Here is a 21,711-nt window from a genome sequence, read left to right on the forward strand (position 1 = left end):
TTCAAAAAAATTGAACCCATTAAAAAAATGAATATTATGAACCTAAATGACAAACGTATGCATTTAAAATAGACTAATTATCAAATTATTTATGCATTTCTTTAAAGTAAATTATTCGTAAATAATGCAGATAATTAAAAAAAAATTAGCAATTTCAGACATAAATATTTATTTATTAACTTTTGTTAAAATCAAGCCGATTCGTTAATAAATCATTTTACAGTTTATTTTAAATCAAAGGGATAAGTATCCTTCAAATAAATTGCTATAGGCATTATGAAATTAAATAACTTTAGTATTCTTTCCAAACCTACATTTTTCCTTTCTAAACTTAAAATATTTTAGTACTTTTTAAGAAAAACTAAAATAAATGTATTAGTTTAAACTTTCCGAACTGTTGTTAAAAAATAAAATTCATTATGAATTATAACAATGTTTGTTGCAAAGTTATAGGCGGAAAATATTGATTTTCATAGTGAGATGGATTTTTTCTTGAAGTTATGTTAACGATACGATATATTTCAAGCTTCTGTTAACCTCAGGAAGTTAAGTACTTTTAAAGGTGATAAATATGGCTGATATCGAAGCAACATTGGCTACTTTAGGTTTATAATCTGATGATGTATGGAGCTGTCAGACTTGTCGGAAAATAGATACATTTATTTAACCTTCAAAATGTGACTGATAAGGCAGAAATATGTGAAGAAAATATTTTGGTCTTGTTGTATAATAAACACATGTATTTTCAAGAGTAACTTTCTTGTTATGGGAGAAAATAAATGAGCTATAAATTTGATTAATTTTCATCACTTAAAATTATTTGAGAAACGAGATTGACATTTTTTTTCTCTACTATTTAATGCAACTGTTTCGGGCAAAACATTTCAATACTTGTTTTTATATGTACAAGGTAATTCTTTCATGACCTCAATAATTTTTATAATTTTAAAATAAAAAGAGCTTTACTATCAGGTTTTTTGCTGTAACATCAACTTTCAGCTTAGATACTGCAACCTGCCAAATAAACTACTGCAGTGAAATTTTTTTGAAAATTTTTGAATTGAAGGAATGAAAATTTTTTAGTTGCAATTAGATCCAATTTTCAAAAATAAAAAATTTAAAAAAAAACGTTTATAAATATGTTTATTAACTCTTAGTTGCTTGGCTCAATTATAAAAAAAATTGAAATCTCAGCATTTTCCCTAGAAAAAGCGTTTTTACGCTGCCTTATTTACCCCAGAAACAGAACATAATACTTACATTAAAACTTCTTTACATACATCTTATTCACGATTGTTAATTGTTAAAGATCGGAATAAATGCATTTATCTAGAAAATTCAAGATTATTTACTTTGTTTTATTTTTACAGCATGAATAATAACTCTAACTTATCCTGATGAGAAAAAAAATAATAGTTACTTTAATTATTATTATGTTTAGTTCATATATTTATGCATAAAGATAGAAATCTAAAGCTTGGAAAATGTTTCATTTGCAATAATTCTTGAGATTGACCACATACTTGCTCTGATATGATAATGAACTTTAATTTATACTACTGGAAATTTTTCATTCCATATTATTTATACGTAATGACAGACCCATAAATCTACAATTATAGACTAACTTATCAAGTTTGGAACAATAATGTATTATCTGTATTAGTTTTTATGGCTGTTTACATTCTTATCCTGATAAACTATAAAACCATGTGTTTGGCGAAGCATGTCCTTTTTGGACCTAGTTTTAATAAACCATACTTTCAATTCTATTCAATAATGAATGAACTAAACCGTTTTTTTTATATTATAATAAGAAGTGAAAAAATAACTTTATTTTAAGAGGGTTTTTTTACTTAGAGTAATAGGAATAAAGTTTTTTTTATATACATATCTTTATAATTAAAAACTTTATTTTTGTTGCTTACAAATATCGATCATATCGATTTATTATTTTAATAGATTAACCACGGTCAGTCTATTAAACTAACTATAAACTAATCTTTATCACTCTAGAATAATTTTCTAAATTATTTTAACTGATGTCAGTGACTGATTAGTCTGCTACTGATTAGTACTTTCTCTTATAAGAAAAAAAGTCTTATCTAGGTTACACGCCACGCTATATTCATCTCTTATTGTATATTTAATCATGATAGAAATATTAAATATATCATGACGCTACCAAAAAGAAAGATTAATTTATGATAGTACTAATTAAGTACTGATCCTGATGAGGTAACGAAGTTTTCATTTTCACTACTTGTTATATTTAATCCACATTACTTATTGGCAACGTTAGAAAGAGTAACCAAGTTAACAATTATGTACAAAAAAAAGTTTGAAAATACTTATTCTTATGACTTATATGCGTCGTTTAATAATGAAAGAAATACAAACGAATTTTTCTCGCTTAGGAAAAAATATAAAGCACAAGAAAACAAGAGAGTCACGGTGTGCTATGTTTTCGAACCTCGAGGGTACATTTGGCATTGCTTTGAAAAACATTGAAAGTCTTCTTCCTTGTCGAAGATGTTACGAAATTGGGGCGTGGTACCATATTTTACTTGTCACAGCAAAGGATTATTTTTATTTTTTATTATTTTAAACTGAAAGGCGTGAAAGATTTTGATTGTGTTATCGAAATATCAGCTCTTTGTTAAGGTCTTATCACTGCGTACTCTGGTAAAACAAGTAAAAAGATTAACTTGGTCACAAAGTCAACCTACTTGGCTTCTTATATGACATATTATTCGGTTTAAACAATAAATCCGAGGAAAGAAAATATTTATCAGAGACGTTAATCACAATAAATATTTTTAAGTTTTATTTTTTACTGATCTAGAATCTGTCTCAATTTTGCCGTAAGGTTTTACAGAAGCTTTTCAAATCAAATAAAAACTAGAGCAAAAATTTAGTCTTTTGTAAAAGTGTATTTGACCCTTATATTCTTAAAATTTTCCCAAACAATGTATCCTCGTTGTAAAAGATATATATATATATATATATATAACATGTAATAACATAATATATAAGGATATATATATAAAGATACTTAAAGGAAATATATAACATTCCAATCTTGAATTAAAAGCGTAAATAACTGGAATGATGTTAGGATAATATTATAAAATAATTTAAAGTCTATAGCTTACTTTTGATGTAAATTTCGAAAACATATATTTAACGTATTGTAAGGCTTTATCTGATTCATGAAAATATAAGTTTAGTTTTATATTTATTCATATTGATGAAAGGTTACTTTTTTAATCCATTGGGCTTCATTTTGACTCAAAAAAATCATACCATACGCAATAGTAAGATGTATTTTATAAATAATGCATTCTTTACTTTATTTTTCTTTGTCAAAAACAGCCAATATAGACTACTTCAATTCAATATTCATGAAGTTATTATTGAAAAATTACTTTTATTCACTTCGATATTAAATGCTAATTGTAAAAAAAAAATCAAAATATATAATTCACCACGTTGTTAAAAAGACAAAATTTTAGCGCTAAGTTTTAATCACTATGAATGATAATAAGTTTGAGCACTATGTAAAATACACAGTGTGTTGAATGAATAATTTGCCAAATACACATGGTGCTAAGCTAAGTGAATCATATGTAAAATACATATGGTGTGAGCTGAAACATTTGTAAAATACACATGGTGTTAATTGAAACATTTCTAAAAGCACATGGTGTTAAGTAAATTATTTGGGCAAGTTATCAGGAATATAAATTTAACTAGCCCGAATCATCTGCAGGAGAAGGTGATTCAATTTAATTTGAATAGCCTTGGGTTCATGTTTTTTTAAAAAAACTTTTAAAGGAAATGTCTACCATTATAAGAAGTAATCATTTTGAAAGGGGATATTTTTGATGAAAGAAATAATTAATATATAACTCTGCTGAATATGGTAAATTGTGTTACAAAATAGGTTTTTACACTAGAATAAAATATAATATTTATGAGGGGTTTAATGACTGTGTAACATAAAATTTTGAAATCTTTGAGTGGTACTGTAAGGATTATAATTCGCCTAACACAGTTAATAGATATATCAAAATTATGTTATACACATGGGATACTTCGTACTTTGTTTCACTCAATCAAACTGATTCGTTAAAATCTAGTTTCGAAAAACATTTTAAATAAGTAATAAACTAAACTACAATAATGAAGAGATAGTTATAAGTTAATAGAGAATATATTTCATGTATAACTAAATATGTGAAAATCATTACTTTCCTGAAAATTCTTTTGTCTAACATTTGTTTTTAAAATGCAGCTTTAGTAGTTTGAAAAGAGGTATGATTCTAGCAAATTTCTAAGAATACGTTTGAAGCCATTGGGGCGATGTGAATCGTTTGTGTAATTTTCTTACAATGAATAACATGAATTATATATTAATAACCTATGTATTATTTAATATAAACCAATATATTACAAAACATAAATTATATTTTAAAGAAATTGTTTGCTGAAACGTTGCATTGAATGTTATATAAGTAATTTTTATTTTTAGGTGATAAACCACATTCCTGCAAGCACTGTCATAAGCGGTTTGCGTTGGCTTGCAATTTAAGAGCACATTTAAAAACGCATGAAGGTAAGAACCAATTCATTTCAATTGTAAACATTTGTTTGCAAATTATGATTGTAATTTAACTTTTCTCACTTTTTAAATTTAATCTATTAAGAAAATGTCATCTTTGAAGTCTGAATATCACTCTTGTTTCACTAAAAAAGTAAAGTTTCAAGTTAAAAAAAAAATAGTACTTGCTTCTGAAATCAGTTTAAAGATACATAAAACCCCAAAACTAATCTAAATCTTTTCAAGGAACATTTTACGAGACCAAAACCTAAATTATTATTCTGAAAGAATGTTTATAACACCGGGATATTTGCTTAACTCTAACCTTCATAGCATTCATAAAATTAAAACTATTTCTTTCCAAATAGGAAATTGATTTGCTCCTCATAAATATCTTCAATTAATTTTGAAGCAAAGAATGTGTGAAAAGCTTTCGGCCTTAGAACAAAACCTGATTGTCTTAACCTGATAAAGAACGTTCACACATAGTATCGAGGCATATTAATAATTCATCAGGATTGTGAATTTAAGACCATTGCGTCAACAAAAAAATACAATTACAATCATTCAATGAATGATGAGTCTACAGTAAAAGTTTAAAGGGCGTATCTCTATCAAAAAAAGTTACTTATGAAATTCGAATTGAATAAATGAAATAAATTGTGAGCCCTGTAGGGCTTGACAGAAGTTCGATTGGTAGTTCCATCAAGAAGTGGATTTATTCCATTGCCTTTGGATAGGAAATGGAAGTGCATTGAAATTCAAGTTCGTCACCATATTAATCCTATTGAATTGATTAAAAATGAAAATCAATTCTCATACATCAATTCCTCTTTATAAGCATCCTTACTTTGTTGTTTTCATTTTTTTCAATTTTATACGACAGGTACGTTTAATCCATATCATGGCAAAAGAATCAATTAGAATTATTAAGATTTTTTATCATTATTTTTTTACGGCTTCTTTTACATTAACATTTCACTTGGCAAATTGGCAACAAGTCATCGATGTGATATAATTAGATGCTGGATTTGAGGAGTGGCTCGTATCAGCAGTGGTCAGCTGCTTCATATTATTGTTTTATTTGTACCAGCTATCATATTAATTTATGAGTACACTTCAAAACTTGAGAACTATTTAATTCAGTAGCTCAAGCATCATCAATAAGAATAATTTAATTTTCTAAGACTAGAATAACTATTATATGTAGAAGGCGTCTATTTAGTATGAATTGAATTAATTATACATAAGAATAAAATTATTCTAATATTGCCTATTAAACGCAATTGGTTGTAACTTTTCGTGTTTCGTTAGATGTATAGATATAAGCCGATTTTTTCTTCACTTTTGCAAAAAGGTTTTAGCGAAAAGTTGTTAAATCTTTTATTTTGCTAACTAATTTGATGTTGATTGACTGTTTAATAATTAATTGATTCAACTTTAGTTGCAAATAAAAACATGCAATAAAAATTATTAACTTCATTTTACTGAAATTTAAGTAATTCCAGTTCTTGTATTAATTTCTAATTTTATGTTCCATTATTAAGAATTCATTTTATTAAAAAAAATAGGCAATAAAATATATCAATTGGTAATCAAAAATATGCACAGCTTGTTTAGCAAGAAATATAAATTTATAATTCTTATTTACATGTTAGAATGTGAGAAAATGTTTTCATTTTATAGAGATTAAAAATAAAAATTTTATATGCTTGTGTTAGTTTACATCATTTTTTTTTCTTTTTTTTTCATTGGAGAAAAAAATATCAAAAAATATGATAATAACAAAACAAAAAAAAAAACCAGAATGACCTATTCAATTTCGAGTCATTAAAAATGTGTATCTTTTTCTTAAAAAAAAATAATAATTTTCGCTTAGCTGTAATTAACATGCGCAAAAGCGAAGGAAACAATTAAAACTTATCTGAAAATTCGAAATAAAAAAAGTAGTCCTTGACTAATGAGTATCGCTTCAAAAATGTACAAATTGAAAGTAAAAGTCGACATGTTTCGAGCACTCAAAAACGGGAACCCATTTTCCAAACTTGACCGACGTGAATCTGAAGATACAAAAGTAATTTGAACTATGAAACGTAAAGTTTCCAGTGAAAAACGGAAAAATATAAAAATGTTTTTATGTAACCGTAAGTGATATCTTAAAGCATTTTAAGATCATCTATTTAATCATCTTATATAGTTGACAAATAGGTATCTATTTTTTGTTATTTTGCTGATAAATTGCCTCAAAAACAACATAGTTTTATATTTCAAAAAATTTGAAATAAAGTTTATAATAGTTTTAAGAAACCCAAAAAAATTCTTCATGCATAAAGATTCCACCAAGACTAAACATCCTACCATTGGCCTTTTTAAATTGCAGTTCTTTAAAACTTCTCAAAAGATAGTTTTTCGTTTTTCTTATTATTATTTCTAAGAATATTACGTCAAAGCTGGCGAACTTCACCTTGATTTTGCCGCCATTGAAACGCCAACGTCCATTCAAATGTCAAAATAAGATGATCAAACTGCAAATTAAATAATAATCGCCAGTTAAGCAAGAACTTTAGCAGTCCTTAATATGAATTAACTAGTTTCTTTGGCGATGAAGCATAACAAACATCCACTAATGAGTTTTTCCTTACTCTTTGAAGAGAACTAACAGTACCAGCTGTTGGCAGATACCTCTATTACTTGTTACATGCGATGGGAAGAAAAAATCCATATAACACCTCGACCTTTTACCTGTTATTTACATAATAACCGGTTTTTTGTGTTTTTATTTTAACTTGAACCCCCGAGTCGGGAGCTATAATAGGATGTTTAACTTTTGCTATTTACTGCTTTTAAAAGTAGTTTTTTTTCCCTCTTTTACTTTCAACTCATTTTTTTTTCATTTTCATCTCTTTTTTTTTTTTTCGTTTTCATCCATGCGTAGAAGCTAAGAATCTTTTAAAGACTGTTTTTAAAAGTGCCTTTTAGCGAGTCTTCTTAGTAATTATGTCCCTTTAAACACTGGTTGTTGTTTTTTTTTAAGAGATTTATATTTAGTTTACTAGGGTCATGTTAATATAAATTAATTATTAACACAGGTAAAGTACAAAAGATGTAAACATGTTTTAGAATTGTATTTGAAAGTGCATTTCAAAATTTTCTCTCTATAAATTTTAGAGAAACGACGTTTTAAGAGTGATAAAATGATAAATATCTGGTATTAACTAATTCCATTCTAAAATTAAATTTTGATTTGTTGTTGTTTGTTTGGATATTTTTGGCAACGCTGTAAGGTTTCGTGAAATGTAATTACATTAACACTCAACTGGGATTGTCAATAATCAATTTTAAAATAACAATACGTTTACGGAAAGTCTTAAATTCTGGAAATTACAATCTTAATGTCATTGATATTTAAATTTTTATGCTTTTAAAATAAAAATTACATTTTACTAACATTAATAAAATATTAGCATGTGCATTTATTATTATTTTTTATTTTATTCGTTCTCATCCTTCCGTGGAAGATAAGAATCTTTTAAATACTGTTTTTAAGAGTGCAGTTTTAGCAAGTTTTCTCAATAATTATGTCTCTTTAAGCACTAGTTGCTGCGTTACATTTTGCTTACTAGGGTCATGTCATTATCAATAATTAAATCTCGAATTACTGACACATGTGAAGTACAAAAATTGTAACCATAAGGGAGAAAAATATTTGCTCTCATTAAATTTCAAAGAAGCAGCTTTTTTTTTTAAAAAAAAATGATAAGCAATAAATATCTTGTATTAACTTAGAAATAATTTGATTTTAAAAATAAATTAGTGTCTTTCTTTAATATAAATGAAAGTTTCATTTTTTTCTTATTTAAGTAAAAAATAAATGTTTAATGAACATGGATAATTTTTGGCAACGCTTTACTGTTTCTTAAAATTATAATTGCACTAACATTTAACTCATATTTTCAAGAATTAATCTTAAAAAAAAGTAGTAGGTTTACGAAAAATTTTAAGCTAGTATCATTGTTATATAAATTTTCAAACTTTTAAAATAAAAATTACATTTTACTAGCATGAATATTAACTAAGCATGTACATTTTTAATCACTTTCAAATTTCTCATACACTGAAAAAAACTTCTATTAAATAAATATTTTTATCCAACAAAAATTTTTTTAAAATATCTAATACATCAATTTGTTAGCTAGCTATATTAAATTTTTTAGCTAATAGCTATTCTTGATTCATTTATTCTTTCATTTCATTTATTCATTCATTCCATTCAGTCATTTCATTTATTTCATTAATTTATATTCATCCATTTATTCATTTACTATTCTTCTTTATTCTACTCATATTTTAAAATAACTCTAATTCTCACATCCTTCACATCAATTATTTCAGCTAATTCTCGCATCAATTATTTCAGCAATGGTTTTTTGCAACTAATTAAAGAAAAAAAAGTTAATAGATTCTTCTAAACTTGACTTGCATTTAAAACTTAATTTTTAAAGAAGAAAACAAAAGTTAATAAAAGCCATTTTGCAAAAAGATTTTAACGAGTATGCATTTTTAACACTTTACATGAAAACAACGAATTAGTGACATTTAAAAAAAATTTAAATAAAACAAAACGTTTTGTTTTTCTGTATTATTGACGTATTTACGACTGAGAATTCACAAAATCTAATTTACTACACTTTCAATGATCTTTAATGTCACTTTTTAAAGTAATCAGTACAAAAACTACTCCTTATCTTTTCCTCTTCAATATTCAAGAATCTTGATTTAGACATCTCCATTAAAAATATATTAATATGTCAGAACCATATTAAATAGTAAATTATGGACTGCAAAGTAAGATATAATACTGCAAATCTTAAACATTGACCCACTTTTAGTTCTAATACATGACCATCAGAACGTTCTAATTTTTTTCCTTGCTTCTTCTTCCATTTCTGTAAAAGGTCCAGCCCATTAATTTTTTCAATTTTTTTTTTATTCATTTTTTAAAAGCGTTAAAGATTCCATACACGTCTATCATTGATATGTTCGTTTGATAGGACGTAGAAAAAGCAAATCGGATGATGTGAAGAAATATTTTATCGATTTGAAATCGCAAGGAAATAATTAGAGATAATTGCAGATCTCAACGCAGTTTCTAAGGTAATTCAGTAAGAAATCTTCCATGGGATTTTTGTTTTGCGAAATCAAGCATGCGTTGAGTCGAAATAATGAAAATGCGCATGTGCATTATATTGATTTCGATCACTATAATACCAATTAATGAAAAAAGTTCTCATATGAATAAAACATAAAGCAATTTTTAAAAGTCAGCTGTTTTGACCTCTGTGAATATGCAACCTTGATTCAGATCCTTCGCAAAAACAATTTGATTCTAATTATTTTCATAACGCCAACTACTTTATTGTATATTACATTTTGCACGGTAAATACAGTGGATTAAAAATTATGAAAAATATTGTATTCATAATCAATGCTCAGAAATAGTATTTTAATCTGAAAATAAAACTTTCAATTTGGTCTGCTATAACAGAGATTCAGATTTCACTATTTGTAAAAAAAATCTTAATTATAAATATTCAGAAAGAGTAATCAATTCTTATAACACCGATTACATTTTTGTTCTGTTAATATAAATACTATACTATAAAATACATTATATTTTACAAATATTTATAATTATTGTAACAATGAAAATAAAAATTTGTTCTGTAGTAGAAGAAATTTAGATTTATTATATGCAAAAATATTATATTTATAATAAATATCCAGAAATAGTAATTTATTCGAATAATACAACTTAAAATTTGCTCAATTAATGAAGAGATTGGCATAAAAATATTTTATTAATAGATTATTTTAGAAAAAAAATATTATGCTTATAATAAATATTTAGAAATAGTAATTTGTTCCACAAACTTAATGTGCAATTTTCATTTTAATACAGAGATTCAGATTTTATTGTATAAAAAAATATTATATTTATACTATTTATTCGGAAATAGCAATATATTCTAAAAACGCAACATAGAATATGCTGTGTCAATAGAGAGATAGAGGTTTATTCTAGAAAAGCGTTTGACTTTACTATTTTCTTTATTTTATCTTATTCTATTTTTTGATAAATAAGATTTCTTATGCTTATATACAATTAAAATCTGGCGCAGGAAAAAAGGTAACCAATTTGGAAATAGATAGTAACTAATTTCGGTCGTTAATGAATCCATTGGACTAGGGTTACTAAAATGTACTCCATCCCCTTATTTTCTGCTTGAACTTTTATTTTTACTAAAGTAGTCAAATTTTAAGAATTTTTGGGGAAAATTCATATTAAAATTTAATTTTGATCAGAACAAAATTTACTTTTAAATTTATTTTATAAAATTTAAAACTCCTTGAAGAGATTTTTTCCAGTATTTTCTTTCCCCAAATTTCACTTTTTCAAAAATTTCAAATTGCATTTTTCCCATATTTTGTAATAAAAATAAAAAAAAATCGATGAAAAATAATAGGATTTTATTATCTTACGTAACCACTGCTTATTCTCTATCTTTCCTTTTCGTCAACGAAAATATGTATATCACAAACCCCTTCCCCTATAGGTGCTCACGCATTATTTATACGGCCCCTTTTCGTTAAAATTAACGAAACGAGATTCAGCTACCCAAGTGAAAAATTCGTAACTTTCCTATCTATGATTAACGCAAGAGAAACCGTGGAAAAAAACATAAATGTATGGTTTATTTGTGCTTTATCACATTGCTAAATTTTGAACATGAGCTGGTTTGGAAATTCGAGCTGGTTATGAAATTAAACGTTTAATTCGCAAAAAAAAATTTAAAATAATAGCCCCATACATATATTTTTTTTAAAAATTAGTATTCCAACCTATTTTTTTCTGATCTATGAAAGAAAAATTGCATCTAATCAATCAATCGGCATTCTTTTACATCGATTTCAGGCTCAGTAACAGCAATGAAAAGACTATGAAGGCATTTTTTATTTTCTCAATTAATATTCTTGACGCATTTTTTTTCTCGTTTAAGAAAGGCGTGTACTGTGACGAGTCAATGTCATATCATCAAATAAACATCTTGTAGGCGCTCCTTTAACATGTAACATGATAAAAATCGAACAAAAAAACGGAACATCTCACAGGCTGGCACAGATAGGGCCATAACCAACCTTGATCTATATTTTGTAGAACCCTTGTACGATTTTTTCCTCATTTTTTAAACAAGGTAGGACCGAAATGTTTTACATTATTTTTTTATTCAAATGTAGCTATTATTTTTCACCAGTGATGGATTGTTATATTTTGCGGTGAGATTTTTTTGCATAAGTGCTAAAACTGAATTTTGAAAAGCTTTTCACTCACATAGATTCAATCTCCATTAAAATTGATACGAGTTTAAAGATAATAAAGATAATTTGAATCAACTTTTATAATTAATACATTGATTTTTATTTAGTCATTTCATAATTTAATTTAGTTCTTTTTATCTTCTTTTTTTTCTTAAAAGTCAAAAAAGCGCAGTAAATCACCATTTACTATTGATATATATGGTGCCCAATTAATTTTGATAGTATTTTCCAACTGAATAAAAAAAAAACTAGCTAAATTTAAGCATAAATGGTACCAATTTATTTCGTCCTGGAGAAGCTAAAAAATCACCAATGATATTGTTGACACCAATGATGTATTACGGTAATCGAAGTTAATTTAATTCTTTTAAAAATACTTATAAATATAATTAGTAGATTTGGTACATATTAAAATTGAACCAATAATGTGTAGTTTTAATAGAGATACTGTAGAAGTGGTTTTTTTCGGGCATTCGAAAGGGATAAATACCCGAAAAAAATTGCTTGATCGAGGTAAATTTTGGCAATTATGAATTGACTTCAAACAACATAATGCAAAATATTATTAAATGGAGTTAACCATTATTTTGTATGGATTGAACAATTGCAAACGCGTTTAGCTTAATCTAATAACGCAAAGCCACTGGCAAGCAGAAAAATTTATAACAGATAAATAAAAAATGTGAAACTAGTATTGTTTTAATTACTGTGATGGTACATGCCTGTCAGTTTTGAGTATGAGTCCGTAGTATAGTTCAGTTATGATTTATTGATTACTTACGTCTTTTTTTTTTCATCCCGTACAGAATACGGGTATTTAGTTTGATCTATATAATACTTAGTTTAATTATCTACATGAAATTTGTGTAACATGTTTTTTATAATTTCCTTTTTTTTTTCATTAGGTGAACAACAAGAAAAATGCACACAATGTGGCAAAGGTTTTCCATCCGCTGCTAAAAAATTGACTCACGGATATTGCCAACCATGCTACCAAAATAGCAACGGGATAGCATTAACAAAGAAATTCGAAAGCCCTACCAGGGAAGATGATAGAGACTCAACCAGGTCACCAACTGCAGAATCTCCAACAGAAACTGTGAGTTCCATCAAACGGGAGAGATCACCAGATTTAGCTACCACTTCACCCACACCTCCGCCGCCAATGCTACTTGGCATGCTAGATGAAGTCATGCTAAGATATCGCGAAGCTGGTGGTATGATACCACCGTCATTATCAGCTCTTCGGTTTTTGGAAGGGCTACCGGTGATTTCTCAAAGAAACTGAACCAAAGTATCAGGGGGAAAATTATAAAAATTGTGATTACGATGTTTTTTTATGGACTAGTGTCTTGTATGGACTGTAAAACTCAAGCACATATCTACAGCGCACTTATTTTGATGTACACTTGTACTCTTAGAACTCACTTTTTTTTGACTGGAGGGGTGTAGTAAATATTAGATGATTGTTTTATGAAATGTGTAAATACTAGTTTTTATTTTATGTTAGTCTTTGCTTAAAGACAACGTAAAAAAATCATTATCATTCCATTTTTAATTATGTTGTTTCCTAGTATGTAATTTTTGAAGATGGGCGAAAATCAAATTTCAATGTAATATTTATTTCACTATAAATTTTATTACGTTCTTTTTAGCCTATTTTATGTGAAAAGTACATAGTTCTCTCTGGAAAAATTGCAGGCGAAATCAATTATTTTTTTTAAAACGAATATTAATAAAGTATCAAAATGGTAATCTGAATAAAGTAAGATCAATTTAAAATAAAGCCTTGTTATGATCTTATTAATTTAAATATTTTCATGGGATTAAATTAACTGCATTTTTCATTATTTCTCATAGATCTTAAAGGTAAAATAGAATGAAAATTTTAAACTTAACTAGGGATATCAAACTTCCACTGGAAATTAAAATGAAAATTTAATTAAACATTGCTATAATAAATCATACTAAAATAACAGCAATTATATCAAATCAAAATGAAGAGATTAAGCAAAAATTTTATATCAGAATAGAAAAATATTCAAAATAGCTGTAACAGTCACTGTAAAAATTATACACTCTTAACCTTTTTGTATATAGATATATTTTTGTTAGGAAATATTTTTACAGGTTATTCAAACTTAACCAGTGAAATTATGATATTAAACCAATTATCATATCAGAACGAAAATCAAATTTCGATCAAAATGTTAAATCAAACAAAGAGATTAAATCAAAATAATGAAATTATGTCATACAATTCAAATGCGTCTTTCTTGTTAAAGTAATATATTGTTAATCTCTTGATAATTGTTAAAATGATATTTTATTATCGGATTTGTGGACGTATTTTCACTGGATATATTGTTAAACATGTTTGGCCCTTATAGAGAAAATGAAAAGATTATTCATCTTCACATCAGTATATTTGTTAAAAATTCAATTAATTGTTTTGAAAATACATAATTGTTAAACAAATTCTAGTGCTAAATATCATTTTTGGAATATTTTTATGACATTTGCTAAAGACAAATATGTTCTTTACAAAATGTGCCTTTTCTTTTTGTACGTAAAAAGAAAAAAAATATTTTGTACGATCTCTTTACTTCATTTGTACAAAGAAAACTGTGCCATCTATTTTTATACAACTTTTACACTTTGCGAATGCGTGTTTTACTTAATGTAAATCTCTGTGAGCAGTTTGGTCATTTTTGTGGAATCAAAACATTGAGCAAACTTTCTTCCGTCCATTGAGCAACAAAAATCAAAATGTAAATCATTCATTTAAAAATTTATGATGCAAATTTATTGCATTTGTTAAATATTTCATTATTTGTTTGTAATTATGTTTGAGAAATGATTTTGAATTGTATAATTTGGTTTACTGTTTTATATGGTGATGTTGAATTTGGTGTTTGTTAAAGAAAAATCAAAATTTCATCTGTTAAATGTAAAATATTTTCTTGGTATATTCTTCACAACAGTAATATATCATTTGTGTCTAGTCAGTGCCACATTTTTAAAACTGTATTACTTATTTTTGCTGTTTTTAGTATCCAAAAATTAAAATAAAGATGCTATTTTATCTAATTATAGATTTATTACTTTACTGTTGTAGTTTATTTGCTATATAATTAATTTTTCCTTCAAGATGAAAACTCAGCTGAGACAGACTTCATTATTTTGACCCAAATACCGAAAAATCAATCCTATCACACAACGAAAATTAATCATGTCACAAAATTCCCTGTCGGAAGGAATCGGGGTTCAGTCCTCGATTCTGCTAAGACCCACTGAATATATGCTCGTGAAATCTGTGGAATTGAAGTTTTGTTGTCGGTTACTGAGGAATGCCATGGTAACAGGTATCAGGAGAAAATTTCTCTCCCCGTATGATCCATGTCTAAATTAAAACATGAATTCAGGAATTGACAAATGAGCGGTTCCCTGACATTTTGGTTCAAGACGTACTTTTACACTTGCGTTGTTCTCTTGTTAAATAGAGGGCGTGACTTAATTCGCAAAACGTCCAATGGTTGCTGAGCTTGGATTGTCCAAGAGTCACTAGAAACAACAACAACAACAAAATTTCCTAAAATAAGTACCACAGTCAATCATGGCCTTGAACTTTTCAAATAATTGTATCAAAATCTCATGTGCCCAAAATTTCAAAAAATCAATAATATCTTAAAATTTTAAAAATATGTACCAAAATCAAACTTGTTTGAAATACTAATCATCTTGTAAATAGCAGAATCAATCATTTTCCCAAATCCTTAAAATAAGTACCGAAATCGAGTATGCGGTTAATTTACATTTAAATTAAATTTTTATTACACTATTTAATAAAGTTTTCTAAGTAATTACTGAATTTCCAAACTTGTTTGTTCAGCATATTATGGTGCACATTTAAACAAGATTTTTTTCTAATGTTAAATTCGAATTAATTGTATTCTGGAACAGTACAGAATATTAATATTTAATTTATTTCTTTTAAATTGATTTAATAATCTCTCAAACAAAACTTCCTTGGTGGGTGAGATAAAAAAAAATTATCTAATACGAAACGAAAAATGATTGGGGAATCTGTTGTTAATCAGAAAAAATCTACATCAATTTTCACATTTGACTATCTACAAGCACACACTGTAAAAAATTACGGTAAAAAGAGCAGCATCCGTAACATCACTTTTACAGTAAAATTCATTTTGCTATAAAATCCATTTTACCGTAACTTTATTGTGACATTTTATACCGTTATTTTTACAGTAATATTTATTTAATTACAGTGATTTTACAGAAAACATAATGCAAAAATTACGGTATATCAGAGTTTTTTGTAAAATGGATTTTTCGGTAAAATATTAGTGTAATTTATTCCTTAATCTTCATACAGTGTAGTGACAACAACAGATGGAAATTCAATTACGAGCTATTTAATTATGCTTACAGCCCACTTATACTTTAAGTTTGAGATGAGTTAAGACACCTACTTAATATTAATATGTTCTGATACATATAAACATGTAATTTTAACAGACCTTGGCAATCTTTAATTAATTGTCTTCTGCTCTGATTGACTATCTTCTGACATAGCTATATTTGGAACCAAACAGATAAATACGCCTTTGGCTGGTGGAAATATAACAAAATAACAAATCATCTACAATCGTTTAACTTGGTTGAAGAGTCGCAGGTATATCCGTTAAATGTAATTGGAAAATTGAAAGAAATGGTAAATTGGAAAGTTGAAAGAAAGAAACGCTAAAAGCCCAAATTGAGGAAAATATTTTTTTCAATACTGCTATTTTCATATTAAAAATTTGAAAACCCAATTATTAAATTACGGCAACTATTGTTCAATTTCATATCCTTGTAAGTCTGAAACCAATCTAGAAGACAAGGGAACTCATGGATCAAATATTGGGAGAAATCTGTCTTCGTGGAGGACTTTTTGATAGAACTAACCTGAATTTGTGTTACATGGAGATGAAAACCTTCCACGGTTAGCCTGACGGCAAAGAGATTGTAACACATGATCCCTCAATCACAGAGGATATCATCAGCACTATGTTCCGTGCGAGCCTAGAACGGAATTCGTATTAACCAGCCGTCACTGGAATTTGAACCCGAGTTTCCTCATTGGGAGGCAAGCGCTCTATCCTCTGAGCCACCACGACTCCAAATCATCAGCATTCTTGGATTTGATGTTTTATACAGATTGCGATGTACACGAAATAATGGTTCTAGAACATGTTTACTATACTAGCTTTCTAGAGGCAGCTATTGCTTACTTCCATAAATCTGCAAAGTTTCATTCAATGAAACAGCCTCTTAGTGTATGTAAAAGAAATATTGAGAATTAATTCTGACTATATAAAAACTTACAGATATAGATTTCAATTAAGTAACTCTGTGCTTTTAATTGAATTTTGACTAACTATTTTGACGAAATTTATTAAAACATCTGATTCTTGTAAGAGACGAAAAAAAAGTAAAATAAATATGAGTAATCAGTTTTTTGTTCCATCTATTTTTCATTTAATATGAAATCTTCTCTGTCGGTTTAATCAAGTCAATTCTGTTGTAAACTTCTTCAGTTTTCATTTAATAAATTTTAAACAATTAGAGAGGATTTTACGTGGTTTAAAAAATGGCGAAAATGCAAAATTTTTATTTACCAAGTCAAAAAAGTATATAATTTTCGCATATTTGGAATGATTTATACGTATAAATAATCAACATGATTAGCAAGTAACGCTTGAGGCACTTTTACGGTCTGAAAAAAAATAATCGTAGTTGAAACCATATTAAGTTTTCTTTTTACGGGAAGTTATCATAAACACAAACAATTACGTAGGTGGCCATACAGAATGCATGTAATCAATTTCCTGATAAATAACTAAGAAACCAATTCTCTCCATTTCCTACTTTTATTTACCGATTTCTATCGGAACTGGTTCATCATTTCAACTATTCATTTACGAACCCAATCTTAACTAACGACTGACTTTTCTTTATGCAAATGAGAAATTCAAACTTGAATGAGGAGATGTTATCGATTTTTTTTCCGTGGCATCTCCATAAAAAACGACGAAACAAAATATTTCGACCTTACACTTCTTTATGCATCTATTCCAAGGTTCCATACAGAAATGACCACTCCCAAATTGAATTTCGAAGACAACTACATCAGAAATAGCTTCAAGTGTGCTATCAAGGCCGGAAGACCTGTTTACATGTGTGTCCAGTTGGGAACAAGGCCAAAAAAAATATTTCCTTATTATATCTCATAGATTCAATCGATCGATAGCAACATATACTACACCAATAAGGTGTGACCAATGGTATCATAACGGTTGAGGAATCAAATATCATTTCTCGAACGGATAATCATCAAAACTACTTCTCTTTAACGCATCATAACCTCGATCACGAAATAAATCCTGTTCTATCGTTAATTATTTTCTGGTACTTTTGGAAATTACTGCTTTTTCATCACGCAATCTCACTGAAATATGCAGTAATGATAATGTAGCTCAATAATAATAACATAAAAAAGAAAATATTTTATTGAGAATTTTTATTTCCTTGCAATATATAATTTGATCTATTGTAGGTCTCCTCTTTTCTGATTTCATAAACGGTTTGATGGTTTTAACAGATTTCTAAGTTCTCATTAGTATAATTCTTTGATTTCTTCTGAGCTTATCAAAGTAGTTGCAATGATTTCAAACCAACGTTTGCTAAATTCAAATTGGCGTGATGAATTTTAGCTGATGTAATGAAAACTATTTATCTTCAAAGCTTTCCAATCTAGATCACGAGATAAATCAGTCTCAATCTATAAATATATTCTAGGTTTTAAAAAAAAAACTACTTCTTTCCAATAAATCAGTAATAAAGATCAAAAATTTTATAAAAATTTAATCTTATTGGCTAATTTCTTTTCTTTATTCCCAAACAAATATTGCTTTATTACATGGTAGTATTTATCTGAGCTCTTAATTTGTTATCAGTTTTCGTTAATCAAGTAATTTTACCTGAAATCAGAGTTTAATGTAATTTTCTTAAATTATTGTTGTTTGACTTATTTCCACAATTCATGCAGTAGTCTTCCTTAATATAGTAATTATTAAATAATTTTGAACGACATTGAATTTCCATTAACCTAAAATACAACGCTGTAGATGTGACGAAAAATGACTGATATGTAAATTTTGATTATGCGCAGCCCTTTTCTTATTATTGCACCAGTTCTGTTTTCATGTTTGTGCAAGTCAGTTTTTATCTTATTTTGAAACTAATACACCTATAACTTATTTGTGCCACCAAACAGAGAAAATCACAACTCAGACAAGCTTGGAAAGACAGCGCATTATTTAATATAATTTATGAAAAAAAAAATGGGTGCATAATTTTTGAAATGTATACCCTCATTAGACATACTCTAATGTATTTATTATCTTTAGTCCACTCAATCAATATGCTGGATTAGGCTTTGCCTACCATGGTTTGGATCGAGGTTTGATTCCCCGTGGTAAAGGCTTGTTGTCTAATTGGAATGTACTTTTTTCGATCATTTCGAATAATTTTGAATCTACTCTAATGTAATATCTCCGGTGGTTTCATAGTAAGGAATGTCCCCGCATGGTTGTTTGATTGGGAAGCGTGAAGAAGAAACTGGATACTGCCACCATCTGTCTATAGCTCTTCAGTGCATACATGCGCCAGTCTTTAAGCATAAGATCCTGGCCTTCATATCCTGGCTAGTGTCTTCGTTTGTAATTAAAGATTAATTCTGGAATGCCACCAATAGTCTATTAGCTTAACTCTTGTGCACAGATAGCAGCCAAATCAAACAAAACATTATACTTATTTGCTTGTTTAACTGACTGCAGTAAAAGTGGGGTCCTCATAAAGTTTGAAATTTGAGTTGTCTATTATCTATAACATTCGGTTTCTTTCCAGGGAGTCATGGCACTAAAAACTCCACATCCACAAGCTTTAGAACAACAGTAAGATGATGGCTATGTAGTCAGCATTGTGCACAGATTACCGTTACTTCTCAGACGAACTAGTTCTCATTACTTTCAACCTGCGAGGACTGTAAGCCGTCTCCTGGAGTAGAATTCAGTTCTCATAATGAGTGCAGTACCTTAACCATTGTGCAATCACTGCCTCAAGTACTAGTTCCCAGAGAAACTAGTACCCATAACTTTGAAGCTTTGTGGACTGCAAACCGTCTCCTGGAGTAAAATTTAGTTCTCATATTGATTTCAGTACCTTAACCATAGTGCTATCACGGCTTCAATCACCCGTTATTTTTTTCTTATTTTAAAACAGAAAGGAATCAAGTTTAAATTTGAAATACGCATGAATAAACGTTATTTGTTTTTGTTTAGAATGCATAATTCTTAACTCTCTGCAGTGATGTGGTTTTCAACGCTAACCACAAAGTAAACAAAATAATGGAAATATTCATTTTAATAAATTGTTCTATTGGATACAAACTAAAATAATTCTGATCATTCTGGTGTTTAATTATTAAATAAATTACATACATACATATTCCTTTTCGCTCCGAACTGGAGCATAGGGCTTCTATGGAGCTTTCAATCTCACTCTATTTGTGGTCAGATATTTTGCCTCTCTCCATGCCTTTCGTATTGTTTTCAGTCAGCTTACAATCCTTCTCCAAGTATTTTGAGATCTCCCGCTTTTTCTATTGTACTGTGGGATCAAATCAAGAATTTGCTTTCTTCATATTTTTCAGGTTTTACGTATAACATGATCAGTTTATTTCCCTTCAATTTTTTTAATATTTCTAGATCAATTGGTTTCTGTTTTGCTTTTCTAAGGATGTCTGTATTACAAATTTTATAGAACCACATGACACTCAAGTTTTTCCTAACCACTTAACGATCAATTTTCAAGAAAACGGTCATAAAAGTGTCTATTTTGCCAAATACGCGTATTTGATTAGTGATAGTATCTAGTTTAGAATAAACTAACTATTTACAATTACCTTAAAAATATCCTGGTACTGCTATATGGTCCGTAAAATGAGAAATAAAATGTCTTCCGGGCAAAAAAAATTAATTAGTTTTATTCTTATTGGCGCATTACTACTGAACACTCCAGCCTGTCAATATCACGGGAGTGAGAAATGCCGAGCGTAAACTCACCCCGTCATTTTCACGGGAGCAAGAAGGAAGGGGTTAAACAGTTGTTAATAAATACTTCGAAATTTTTCACGTTATGTATAAGGATAGATTTAACATTAGTATTAAAAAACCAAATTTTTGTTGAATTTGCTGCGTTTTTATTCTTCCTGAAATTATTAAATAAATTCGTGTCTCTTAGAATTAAAGCTATTAAATTGATAAAAATGTGATGCGATTAAAAGTATAATTTAGAAGAACTTTCAATACTTAGAGAGAAAGTATGATTATCAAAAATTATATATCGCTCAAAATATAATGGTTTCCATTAGTTTATATGAAGTATTTTCTTAATAACTGTATGGTTTCCAAAAATGTTCGTTTCTTTTCTTCGAAGTATTGTGCATTAACGCTATGGGAAACAAGCCACTTTTTTATTACTGAGCAAATATAATGCGGAGCAGAAAAATTCAATATATCTGCAGCTGGTCTTTTTTCGATACATTTCAACTGCCGTAACTTTAGCTTACTTTTCAAAACAAAGTTTCACTAAATTATGGAGTTTTT

The 21,711-nt window shown here is 28.0% G+C and overlaps 1 protein-coding gene across 1 annotated transcript in view; it reads left to right on the forward strand.

Moving 5' to 3' along the window:
* Positions 1 to 15,070, forward strand: part of LOC107443645 (zinc finger protein 672) — a 91,618-nt gene extending 76,548 nt beyond the window's left edge. Inside the window, exons 7-8 of the mRNA XM_021146422.3 lie at positions 4,535 to 4,618; positions 12,886 to 15,070. Of these exons, the coding sequence (XP_021002081.1) occupies positions 4,535 to 4,618; positions 12,886 to 13,268 (467 nt within the window). The 3' untranslated portion in view covers positions 13,269 to 15,070. The remainder of the gene's footprint in view (positions 1 to 4,534; positions 4,619 to 12,885) is intronic.
* Positions 15,071 to 21,711: the final 6,641 nt, after the last annotated feature.

The sequence above is a fragment of the Parasteatoda tepidariorum genome, chromosome 5 (genome assembly GCF_043381705.1).
Source record: "Parasteatoda tepidariorum isolate YZ-2023 chromosome 5, CAS_Ptep_4.0, whole genome shotgun sequence".
Taxonomy (NCBI): Eukaryota; Metazoa; Arthropoda; class Arachnida; order Araneae; family Theridiidae; genus Parasteatoda; species Parasteatoda tepidariorum.